The 14,224-nt window shown below is 47.2% G+C and overlaps 1 protein-coding gene across 4 annotated transcripts in view; it reads left to right on the top strand.

Moving 5' to 3' along the window:
- The window catches only part of SPEG (striated muscle enriched protein kinase), a 227,294-nt gene extending 213,896 nt beyond the window's left edge, over positions 1-13,398 (top strand). For all 4 annotated transcript variants that reach the window (XM_069732774.1, XM_069732776.1, XM_069732775.1 and 1 more), the window contains 6 exons: positions 642-1,731; positions 1,970-2,209; positions 3,848-4,071; positions 4,249-4,324; positions 6,073-6,222; positions 11,515-13,398. In XM_069732774.1, coding sequence (XP_069588875.1) covers positions 642-1,731; positions 1,970-2,209; positions 3,848-4,071; positions 4,249-4,324; positions 6,073-6,222; positions 11,515-11,728 — 1,994 coding nt within the window. In that variant the 3' untranslated portion in view covers positions 11,729-13,398. The remainder of the gene's footprint in view (positions 1-641; positions 1,732-1,969; positions 2,210-3,847; positions 4,072-4,248; positions 4,325-6,072; positions 6,223-11,514) is intronic.
- The last annotated feature ends 826 nt before the right edge of the window (positions 13,399-14,224 follow it).

Below are 14,224 nucleotides of genomic sequence, written 5' to 3'. Positions count from 1 at the left end.
ATCACACTGTGCATGGGGGAGCACAGTGGTGACATCATACTGTGCCTGGGGGAGCACAGTGGTGACATCATACTGTGCCTGGGGGAGGACAGTGGTGACATCATGCTGTGCATTGGGGAGCATAGTGGTGACATCATACTGTGCCTGGGGGAACACAGTGGTGACATCATACTGTGCCTAGGGGAGCACAGTTGTGACATTATTCTGTGCCTGGGGGAGCACAGTGGTGACATCATTACTGTGCCTGGGGGAGCACAGTGGTGACATCCTACTGTTCCTGTGGGAGCACAGTGGTGACATCATACTGTGCCTGGGGGAGCACAGTGTTGACCTCCTACTGTGCATGGGGGAGCACAGTGGGGACATCATACTGTGCCTGGGGGAGCACAGTGGTGACATCATACCGTGCCTGGGGGAGCACAGTGATGACATCATACTGTGCCTGGGGGAGCACATACTGAGGTCAATGTATAAGTCATGTAAGTGAGCCCCCTCTAGCATTGGTGGCAGGCTCCAGATTTTTATGTTTCACCTTGCTTACGTCTCATAATGCACTTTCTTTGTCTTGCTGTCCTTTGTTTGTTATAATCCCTTGTGAAATAACAATGGACTGAAAAACTTTCATGATATTTATATTCTAGACCAGAAACCATCCCCAGGCTTGGCTCATCTTGCCCAGAAATCTCGACCGTCTGTGCCCACAGTTTCCACTTTTGGACCAGTTTCTCCGCGGGTCACCTCTGCACCTTCAGCTGTCACCACATCCAAGCTGCCTCCATCAGTCGGGTCTCCCCTCACTGTTACTTCTCCTCCTACCAATGCTCCTGTGCCTACAGCTCCAATACAACCTGCGTCCAAAGGAGCCCCTCCTCCAACTCCTCCAAGACGACATAGAGGTCTCCCAACTCCCCCCACGTTACATCGGATCTTACCTCAATCCACTGCAAAAGTCGAGCCTCAAGGCATTTTCAGTAACAAACTCCAGTCTCCCGAACCTTTTCCCGCGATGCCGGTGACTTCTCATGTGTCTACAGTGACGGTATCGGTGACCCCCGGACAAGCCATATCTCAATTACGAGTTCCACCAGCACCTCCGGTCCAGCAGGTGAAACCTCCTCCAGAACCAGCTGCTAAGACTGTCCCAGTAAAACCAGTGCAAGAGATGAAGTCCCCAACTGAGTTACCAAAAACCCCCTCAGTGACCTATGTGGCTCCAGTTAAACCGTTCCCCATCCCCCAAGTTGCAAAGTCTCCAATGGCCGAAGAACCAAAATCTAGTCCAGTATCTGCAGACTCAAAAGGTCCACCACCAGTGGCTCCAAAACCAATGGTTGCGACTCCTTCTGTACCAATCATGCTGCACATTCCCCCCTTTAAATCTTCTGCCCTTCCCTCTCCACTGAGCCCCACGTCCAGCTCCAAACCTTCATTCCCGTCTCCTCCCACCAGCCCGGTCTATAAGCCATCAACCCCGACCTCGCCAACATACATGGTCACCTCCTTCATATCAATGCCGCCACCACCGTCATCTCCAACCAAAGAGACGCCCCTTCCCCAGGCTGCTGCTCCGGTTGCCCAGACTGTCCCCACTCGTATCTTAGTGAACAGCGTCACCCCTGGTAAGGACGGTAGATTCACCCCGGGAGGAAGGGCTACCCCGTCTGGAAGAGAAAGCGCCCTCCGGCAAGGAGTACCCCAGAAGCCCTACACGTTTCTGGATGAGAAGGCAAGGTGAGTGACTTGGAGAAACCCAATAGATCAAGATGATTGTTTCTCAAGAATCACGGAAGGAAGTGTCACATCTCCAGGTGGAAACATCTCCCAGTATAGGAGGCATCAGGGGATGTTCCTAATACCTGACAGCAAGCAGAGATCTTGAAAATATAAAATCTATAAAAAAAAAAAAAGTTGCAGAATTTCAATATTTGCGAGTTGTAGATATTTTAATCTATGGATTTTTCCTTCGCAGGGGTCGTTTTGGGGTGATTCGGGAATGTAAGGAGAATGCCACAGGGAAGCACTTCATGGCGAAGATTATTCCCTATGAACATGAGAATAAGCAAAGTGTCCTCCAAGAATATGAGGTTCTGAAGTGTCTCCACCATCAGAGGATCCTGAGCCTCCACGAGGCGTACATCACCCCCCGCTACCTGGTGCTGATCTCCGAGCAGTGCGCCGGCAGAGAGATCCTGTACTGCCTGGTGGAGAGGTGAGAGGTCTTATATCACTGCATATACCGTGTGCAGCAGAAATGAGTACACCCCGCCTGAAAAGTAATCAACGGAACACAAGATCAATTAACAACATTCTAACAAGACTGAGTTTTTTTTTAACCCCTATCATGACAGTAAGGTGAATAACAAAACTTTCATTACTAAAATATTCAGGTTTACTCAAATTAGGTGATGTAAAAATGAGTACACCCACATCAAAAACGACTACATGTAGTATCGTGTATGACCGCCATGATGTGTAGGGCCGGCACCAAGTCTTGTGAGAACGGAGTGAACAAGTTGGTGACGTATTGCAATATCGAGCTTTTTCCATTAGTATTTCATACATCAAGGCTCATTATAGATAAATAACAATCACGCAAAAAGGTAAATAGTTACATGAAACGTAATGGATAAAAATATATAAAAAATGGTACTCTCTTATCAAAAGTCTATATATTCAGGGTATTAGAAAAGTGTTACATCAAACTAGCACTTAAGGGGAATCTGTCAGCAAGTTTACAATGTAATATGAAAGCATGATGATGTAGGGGCTGAGACCCTGATTCCAGCGATGTGTCACTTACTGGACTGTGTTTAGCTGTTGCAATACAATCGCTGTTTTATGAGCAGTTTATCACTACAGGGCTAGGTGTCTTGTCCATCTCCGCCTCCATCACTCATTAGCAGTTTTCTGTCATTATACAGTATACACAAAAAACTACCAGTGGGGTGAGCGGGGTTATACACAGAGAGCTGCCAATCAGAGGTGTGGGTGGGGGTTATACACAGAGAGCTGCCAATCAGAGGTGTGGGCGGGGTTATACACAGAGAGCTGCCAATCAGCTGTGTGGGCGGGGTTATACACAGAGCTGCCAATCAGCTGTGTGGGTGGGGTTATATGCAGAGAGCTGCCAATCAGCTGTGTGGGTGGGGTTATACGCAGAGAGCTGCCAATCAGAGGTGTGGGTGGGGTTATACACAGAGAGCTGCCAATCAGAGGTGTGGGTGGGGTTATACACAGCTGCCAATCAGCTGTGTGGGTGGGGTTATACGCAGAGAGCTGCCAATCAGAGGTGTGGGTGGGGTTATACACAGAGAACTGCCAATCAGCTGTGTGGGCGGGGTTATACACAGAGAGCTGCTAATCAGAGGTGTGGGTGGGGTTATACACAGCTCAGCATTTAAGCTTTGCTAGATCTGCAGCAGAGAAAACTGATTCTATCACAACTACTGCACCCAGTAACTAAGGGATACATCACTGGAATCAGGGTCTCTGCCCCTACATCATGCTGCTGTCAGATTACATAGTAAAAATCTGCTTTCTTCTAAAGCAGACCCTTGACAACTATTTTATGGCCATTTGTTATTTACCTAACAAACAGTTCGTCTTCGAATCGCGTTCTATTGCACCAGCCATGAAGTTATTTTTGCACCTGGAGATTGGCGTAGTGGATTGAGCCATCATGCCGGCACTATCATCCATCCTGATGTCATTCAGCTCTACCTAGTCGCTCACTCCGGCATTGCCGGTTTTGAGAAGGTGGATGAGCGGGGTGTCCTCCTGGCCTTCACATAGGATACATTTATCGCTCTCATCTTTCATTGATTCCTTACCTCTTTGGTGTCTCCAGGTTCCGATACTCGGAGGACGACGTGGTCAATTACATTGTTCAGATACTACAAGGTCTGGATTATCTCCATGAGCAGAAGATCCTTCACCTGGACATTAAACCAGAGAACATTATGGTGTCCTATATGAACACTGTGAAGATCATTGACTTCGGGAGCGCTCAGATCTTCACCCCACTTGTCCTTCGTCAGCTTGGAAAGCGCGTGGGGACCCTGGAATACATGTGTACGTAAGACCCTCCATCATTGGGAGCAGCTAAGGGGTTAATCATTCACCTGTCCATGTCTGAGACAGGAATACCAGAAGTAGGGGCTCCGGACGCAGCTGAACTCCCATAGAAGTGAATGGGGAATCTTCACCCTCCTCGTATTCTTATGTAACAGCCTTCTTCTGCCCTCACAGCTCCGGAGGTGATAAGAGGAGACCCGGTTGGTGCTGCTGCCGATGTTTGGGGATTAGGAGTTCTGACCTATATCATGTGAGTACAAGTGAGAGGGGGAGTCCTCACAAGTGGCACCTCCAATTTCTCCTTTCATTAGTTTTGATCACCCCCAAATCTGAGCTATAAACATTCAGATTCCAACCATGAAAAAGTTCTACATTGTTTTCTATATTTTTTAACATTTTATTTCTCTATTTTTTTATGTTTTTTTTACCCAACTTGTGGGTTTAATTGTTCCATTTCCTAAATGCTCATAAGATACAATGTGACACGTGTTTTCCATTCGATCCCACCAATGACGGGCATCCCTTCAGACTCTGCCTGTAAGGGTATGTGCACACGTCCGGAATTTTTGCGTTTTTTTTGCGGAATTTCGCAATAAAAACGCTATAAATCCGGTAAAAAAACGCTAACATTATGCATCCTATCTTTTAGAATGCATTCCGCATTTTTTGTGCATATGTTAGCGTTTTTTTCTGCAAAAAAAACGCATTCCGCAAAAAGAACAGACATGCTCATTCTTTTTGCGGATTTTTTGCGGTTTTCCTAGCAAAAATGACATTCCGAAAAAAAAAAAAACGCAAAAAATCCGCGCAAAAAACACGCAAATTCCGCGAGAAATCCGCGCGAAAAAAAACGCGGTTTTCTGGCAGAATTCTCAGGATTTTGTCAGGAAAAAAACCTGACGTGTGCACATACCCTAACAGGGACCTATGGGTGTACCAAGATGGCGGACATGGAGGACTTTGTGAGACATGACCTGCAACTGGGATCACATATTGGTATTGTACGGGTGATGACATTGCTTCCATCAAACTATAAAACCATTGTAGAGCAGGGAATAAACCGCCTGGGAGCAGAGATCTCGTCCCGGCTGCTACTGGTATGAAGAAGCTGAAACCGATATTAGTCGGGGGTGTAAATGTGATCATCAGAGCAAGTCCTGCACCCGAAACAAGCGGGGAATGCTGCGAGCACTCAGCTCTGAAGCCGCTAAATGCAGCTCTGGACCAGATTACAGGTTGTAACTAATTAGTGATGAGCGAATATACTCGTTACTCGAGATTTCTCGAGCACGCTCGGGGGTCCTCCGAGTATTTTTTTAGTGCTCGGAGATTTAGTTTTTCTTGCCGCAGCTGAATGATTTACATCTATTAGCCAGCATAAGTACATGTGGGGGTTGCCTGGTTGCTAGGGAATCCCCACATGTAATCAAGCAGGCTAGGAGCTGTAAATCATTCAGCTGAGGTGAGGAAAACGAAATCTCCGAGCACTAAAAAATACTCGGAGGACCCCCGAGCGTGCTCGAGAACTCTCGAGTAACGAGTATATTCGCTCATCACTACTAATTTTTCATTAAAGGCCTCCTGCTTGATCTCGAGCCTTCGTGACCTGATGAAGGATCTGTAGGAAGAACGATCTTGTGCAGCCAAGATAGGTCCACGGGGGTCTTCTCTGCTGTTATTTTGATAGTACCAAGCCATCGAGTTTCTGGTCTTCCTTCTATTCTTCCGACCATGATGTTCTTCTCCAGTGATCGCTCTCTTCGTATGATGTGTCCCCAGTAGACAGTAGCTTGGTGATCCTTCCTCTGAGTGACCTGTCCGGCTTGATTTGTTCCATAATTGATTTATTTGTTCTTTCTTTCCGTCCATGGTATTGATAATATCATTCTCCAGCACACTTCGAAGGTGTTGATTATATGTATAAATCTGACACAAGACTGATCACTGTGATTCTTGATCATGTCAAATTTTGGTGGAAATGTGTATTTTCTGGCGCAGGCTGAGCGGGCGATCACCTTTCTTTGAACTGGACCCAGCAGAAACGGAAAACAAGATTCAGTCCGGCCGGTTTGACATCTTTAAGCTGTACTCCAATGTGTCCCAGAGCGGCTCCCTCTTCATACGAAAGCTGCTGTCTATATATCCCTGGTGAGTACTGGAAGCGCACCCAATAGTAATGTGCCCCTCACGTACTAAGACACAGTAGAGGAGTGGAGCAGTGTTTATCAACTCCAGTCCTCAAGACCCCACAACAGGTCATGTTTTCAGGATTTCCTTAGTATTGCACAGGTGATAATTTCATCACCTGCTCAAGCATTAATTCCATCGCCTATGCAATACTAAGGAAACCCTGAAAACGTGACCTGTTGTGGGGTCTTGAGGACTGGAGTTGAGAAACACTACAGTACAGCATCTTAGAAAAGTCTTCACCCTGTGAATTTTTCCACATTTTTGCAAGTTACACCCACAATCTTAAACGTATCTATTCCCTGCCCCTGCTATAGCAAATCCACCCCACAGCATGATGCTTCCACCACTATGTCTGACAGTGGGGATGGTGTTTTCAGGGTGATGTGCAGTGTTAGATCCTCTACATAGTACACCACTCAGAAGAGCTGACAGATGCTCTATATACTACACCACACCGGACACCTCCTCTATATACCTTCCCCCCCAACGGGACACGTCCTCTATATACACCACACGGGACACGTCCTCTATATACCTTCTCCCCAATGGGACACGTCCTCTATATACTACACCACACGGGACACGTCCTCTATATACCTTCTCCCCAATGGGACACGTCCTCTATATACTGCACCACACGGGACACGTCCTCTATATACCTTCTCCCCAATGGGACACGTCCTCTATATACTACACCACACGGGACACGTCCTCTATATACTACACCACACGGGACACGTCCTCTATATACTACACCACACGGGACACATCCTCTATATACTACACCACACTGGACACCTCCTCTATATACCTTCTCCTCAACGGGACACGTCCTCTATATACTACACCACACCGGACACCTCCTCTATATACCTTCTCCCCAACGGGACACGTCCTCTATATACTACACCACACGGGACACATCCTCTATATACTACACCACACGGAACATATCTCTATATACTACACCACACGGAACACATCCTCTATATACTACACCACACTGGACACCTCCTCTATATACCTTCTCCTCAACGGGACACGTCCTCTATATACTACACCACACCGGACACCTCCTCTATATACCTTCTCCCCAACGGGACACGTCCTCTATATACTACACCACACGGGACACGTCCTCTATATACTACACCACACGGGACACGTCCTCTATATACTACACCACACGGGACACATCCTCTATATACTACATCACACGGAACACATCTCTATATACTACACCACACGGAACACATCCTCTATATACTACACCACACTGGACACCTCCTCTATATACCTTCTCCTCAACGGGACACCTCCTCTATATACTACACCACACGGGACACGTCCTCTATATACTACACCACACATCCTCTATATACTACACCACACATCCTCTATATACTACACCACACTGGACACATCCTCTATATACACCACACGGGACACATCCTCTATATACTGCACCACACGGGACACCTCCTCTATATACTACACCACACGGGACACATCTCTATATACTACACCACACGGGACACATCCTCTATATACTACACCGCACGGGACACATCCTCTATATACTACACCACACTGGACACATCCTCTATATACTACACCACACGGGACACATCCTCTATATACTACACCACACGGGACACCTCCTCTATATACTACACCACACGGGACACATCCTCTATATACTACACCACACGGGACACATCTCTATATACTACACCACACGGGACACATCCTCTATATACTACACCACACATCCTCTATATACTACACCACACATCCTCTATATACTACACCACACATCCTCTATATACTACACCACACGGGACACATCCTCTATATACTACACCACATGGGACACATCCTCTATATACTGCACCACACGGGACACCTCCTCTATATAATACACCACACATCCTCTATATACTACACCACACGGGACACATCCTCTATATACTACACCACACGGGACACATCCTCTATATACTACACCACACGGGACACATCCTCTATATACTACACCGCACAGGACACATCCTCTATATACTACACCACACTGGACACCTCCTCTATATACTACACCACACGGGACACATCCTCTATATACTACACCGCACAGGACACATCCTCTATATACTACACCACACTGGACACCTCCTCTATATACTACACCGCACAGGACACATCCTCTATATACTACACCACACTGGACACCTCCTCTATATACTACACCACACGGGACACATCCTCTATATACTGCACCACACGGGACACATCCTCTATATACTGCACCACACGGGACACATCCTCTATATACTACACCACACGGGACACCTCCTCTATATATTACACCACACGGGACACATCCTCTATATACTACACCACACGGGACACATCCTCTATATACTACACCACACGGGACACATCGTCTATATACTACACCACACGGGACACCTCCTCTATATACTACACCACACGGGACACATCCTCTATATACTACACCACACATCCTCTATATACTACACCACACGGGACACATCTATATACTACACCACACATCCTCTATATACTACACCACACGGGACACCTCCTCTATATACTACACCACACGGGACACATCCTCTATATACTGCACCACACGGGACACATCCTCTATATACTACACCACACGGGACACCTCCTCTATATATTACACCACACGGGACACATCCTCTATAAACTGCACGGGACACATTCTCTATATACTACACCACACGGGACACATCCTCTATATTCTACACCACACGGGACACATCCTCTATATACTGCACCACACGGGACACATCCTCTATATACTACACCACACTGGACACCTCCTCTATATACCTTCCCCCCAACGGGACACATCCTCTATATACTACACCACACGGGACACATCCTCTATATACTACACCACACGGGACACATCCTCTATATACTGCACCACACGGGACACATCCTCTATATACTACACCACACGGGACACATCCTCTATATACTGCACCACACGGGACACATCCTCTATATACTGCACCACACGGGACACATCCTCTATATACTACACCACACGGGACACATCCTCTATATACTGCACCACACGGGACACATCCTCTATATACTGCACCACACGGGACACATCCTCTATATACTACACCACACGGGACACATCCTCTATATACTACACCACACGGGACACATCCTCTATATACTGCACCACACGGGACACATCCTCTATATACTACACCACACGGGACACCTCCTCTATATATTACACCACACGGGACACATCCTCTATATACTACACCACACGGGACACATCCTCTATATACTACACCACACGGGACACACCCTCTATATACCACACCACACGGGACACATCCTCTATATACTACACCACACAGGACACATCCTCTATATACTACACCACACGGGACACATCCTCTATATTCTACACCACACGGGACACATCCTCTATATACTGCACCACACGGGACACATCCTCTATATACTACACCACACTGGACACCTCCTCTATATACCTTCCCCCCAACGGGACACATCCTCTATATACTACACCACACGGGACACATCCTCTATATACTACACCACACGGGACACATCCTCTATATACTGCACCACACGGGACACATCCTCTATATACTACACCACACGGGACACATCCTCTATATACTGCACCACACGGGACACATCCTCTATATACTGCACCACACGGGACACATCCTCTATATACTACACCACACGGGACACATCCTCTATATACTGCACCACACGGGACACATCCTCTATATACTGCACCACACGGGACACATCCTCTATATACTACACCACACGGGACACATCCTCTATATACTACACCACACGGGACACATCCTCTATATACTGCACCACACGGGACACATCCTCTATATACTACACCACACGGGACACCTCCTCTATATATTACACCACACGGGACACATCCTCTATATACTACACCACACGGGACACATCCTCTATATACTACACCACACGGGACACCTCCTCTATATACTACACCACACGGGACACATCGTCTATATACTACACCACACGGGACACCTCCTCTATATACTACACCACACGGGACACATCCTCTATATACTACACCACACATCCTCTATATACTACACCACACGGGACACATCTATATACTACACCACACATCCTCTATATACTACACCACACGGGACACCTCCTCTATATACTACACCACACGGGACACATCCTCTATATACTGCACCACACGGGACACATCCTCTATATACTACACCACACGGGACACATCCTCTATATACTACACCACACGGGACACATCTATATACTACACCACACAGGACACATCCTCTATATACTACACCACACTGGACACCTCTTCTATATACCTTCTCCCCAACGGCACACATCCTCTATATACTGCACCACACGGGACACATCCTCTATATACTACACCACACGGGGCACATCCTCTATATACTACACCACACGGGACACATCCTCTATATACTACACCACACGGGACACCTCCTCTATATACTGCACTACACGGGACACATCCTCTATATACTGCACCACACGGGACACATCCTCTATATACTACACCACACGGGACACATCCTCTATATACTACACCACACATCCTCTATATACTACACCACACGGGACACATCTATATACTACACCACACAGGACACCTCCTCTATATACTACACCACACTGGACACATCCTCTATATACTACACCACACGGGACACATCCTCTATATACTACACCACACGGGACACATCCTCTATATACTACACCACACGGGACACATCCTCTATATACTACACCACACATCCTCTATATACTGCACCACACGGGACACATCCTCTATATACTACACCACACGGGACACATCCTCTATATACTACACCACACATCCTCTATATACTACACCACACAGGACACCTCCTCTATATACTACACCACACTGGACACATCCTCTATATACTACACCACACGGGACACATCCTCTATATACTACACCACACGGGACACATCCTCTATATACTACACCACACGGGACACATCCTCTATATACTACACCACACGGGACACCTCCTCTATATACTACACCACACAGGAGAGATGATGGATCCTCCTTTTTAGCAATGACTTCACCCCTTCATCTTTTCACAGGAGCCGTCCCTCCTTACAAGAATGTTTCTCCAACGCTTGGCTCCAGGACGCTTATTTAATGAAGCTCCGACGACAAACTCTTACATTTACCACCAACCGCCTGAAGGAGTTCCTGGTGGAGCAGCAGAGAAGACGCTCGGACTCTGCCACCAAGCACAAAGTCCTGCTCCGCTCCTACCATGGTGCCCAGCCGGCAGCTCCAGTCACCCAGTGACCACGGAGGAAGGACTTTCACAGTAAATAAGGTGGCCACGGAGCCAGAGGTGCAATCCACTGGATGATGTGGGGCGCCAGCAGCCCCCGGGAGGCAGGGGCGGTCAGAGACTTGTCACAAACAGTAAATATCCTGAGTGTTTATCAAGAGGACCCCACACAACCTCGGGGGGTCCTGGAGCGCTGCTGGTCAACATACCTCAATAACAGAAGTGGAACAGCTCCGCGAGACTGGGGGACGGAGGCGAGCACAGAAGTGGGGGTGCATGATGCATGTGACAGACACCCCACTTCCACCGCAGCGACACCTCCTAGGCCGGCACCAGCTCCGTCTTCCGCTCTGGACCTCAGATCAGTGAGACCTTTGGCACCAACGTTCTGCTGGAAACTCACCTGGATCGTCTTCGTTTACGCAGATCTTCCCAGGATCTCCTGGTTGAATCAAGTGGTCTTAACAATTCAGTGGGGCAGTAATTCATTCTATCGTTTCTTTTTTTTTTTAAATTCATTAATTTATTGAAATGAGGGTAACCGGATATTTCTATTAAAGGGGCGGTGTAGGTATTTATTAATCACATAGCCATAGTGATACTTGTTTACAAACTGTGTTTTTAAATACCCATAGGAAGGCGCTAAGGAAACCCGATGATGAGGGCGACTCGGGAGGAATTACTGGTTTTATATGTGTGAATTGGTAAATTCGGGGGATTTCTACAAGTATGAGAGAGAGAACTAAACACAATGGACAACACTGGACATTACCTTTAAGCAGAATCCAATGTCTGGTCCAGCATCAGATCATTTTGGGATAATTACCCCCAATTAAGCTCGGAGGGTTTTTAAAGGAAATTTGTTCTTTTTTTTATATACTCGAGCCCCTAATATGACCCTGGCAATTTCTTGTGTCCACATTTTGGAAATCTGGGGTTGGGGCTGTGGTGGGCGATTCCTGAGACCCCGGGGTCTGATCTTTTACATCTGCCCCACTGGGGTGGGAAAATGAGTGTCATGGATTTAGCCACAAGGCACAGCTAAGGCTTTACAGATGAGAGCCCATATATTGGCATTTTTGGCTGGAGTTCTCCTTTAAGTGATGCTGCTGACTTTCTTTTTTTAACTCATTAATGCCTGAAGTTTCCGATATTTCTGTACCCAGCATGCATTGCTCTCCACGTGACAACAGGGAGCTTCTTTTTCCACCTTTTTGTTCAGTTCTCTCTATTGTAAATTCTCGAAACACCAAACCGCCATCAGGCAAAGAACGGATGTCGTCTGCACCGACAGCGCGGAGTTACGTGCACAGGAATGAAACCCGTATGTTGGACGTTCTGGACTCCATGATGGGAGTACCGACTGTTACCGTCACAGACAATCAGGTGGACAGTGAGATGTTCTGCTTATCCAGGAGCGGGTGGACGGCTCCTCCGGAGGGAGGTGGCGGTCGGGTGGGTGCGTGGTCGGGCCCCTTCCTTTCTCCTCCATCCACGCTGCTCCTGAGCTTCTTGTTTATTCACTCACATCTGGAGATGTTTCCTTATATTTAATAGAATTTGTGTTGCTTTCCTGAGATTGTAATTTTCCTCCCATTTTTTTTTTTCTGTGTGGAGAAGTTGAGAAGATAAAATAAAGTTAGGGTTGCACGGGACCCCGCGTGTGATCTGTACTGGTGAAGCCGTCCGTATTCTGTCTCGTCCTGTTCTGCATGGGCGAACCTTGGGGGGCTGGAGGGTTTGGGTAGGCCATTGGTAGCTGATCGCTGGGGGGCCACTTTAGGCACCGCCGATTATTAGCGAGGGCAAACGTTGGCTCTAATGTTCCTCTTCTACTTGATCACCATCTACTTAAAGAGAGTGTTCACTACATTGATGGCCTCTCCTTAGGATAGGGCATCAATGTCTGATCGCAGGGGGTCCGACACCCAGCACCTCCGCCAATCAGCGGAACTACATGCCGAGCTGCTCCGTCTACCTGTAGTGGCTGCCACGGGGGACTGCACATCAGCATTATATACAAGTCAATAGGAGGCGGATGTGTGGTGCCCGCGGCAGCCACTACAAATAGACGGCCAGCTCCGCGAGTAAGTAAGTACCCCCGGGTGATCAGAAATCAACACTCTATCCTATGGACAGGACATCAATGTAAAAGTGGTGGACAACCTCACTAATAGCATGGAGGCGATTGGGTGAGGAGCGAATAAGCATCGCCTCCAACACTTCTCCCGAATATCCCCCATCCTCTGGAATTCTGTGCCCCAACACATCCGGTTATCCACATTTGGATCCTTCAGAAGAAAACCCACCTCTTCAAAGAAGCTTACAACCTGTATACATAACAATATACAATTTTATTCATGCAGAAAATGTTTGTATTCACAATACACATTAATTCTATATAATTCTATACGGGTACATAAGGTTTTCGATCCACAAAGGTGAAAAAAAAGAAACCAGTGGCCGGAGACTATGGTCAGGATTATATAATTATGTCGCGAAACACC

This window comes from Ranitomeya imitator, chromosome 7 (assembly GCF_032444005.1).
Source record: "Ranitomeya imitator isolate aRanImi1 chromosome 7, aRanImi1.pri, whole genome shotgun sequence".
In the NCBI taxonomy this organism is placed as follows: Eukaryota; Metazoa; Chordata; class Amphibia; order Anura; family Dendrobatidae; genus Ranitomeya; species Ranitomeya imitator.
Note: the sequence above shows the minus strand (reverse complement) of the source record. Positions and strands in the feature narration are given on the sequence as shown.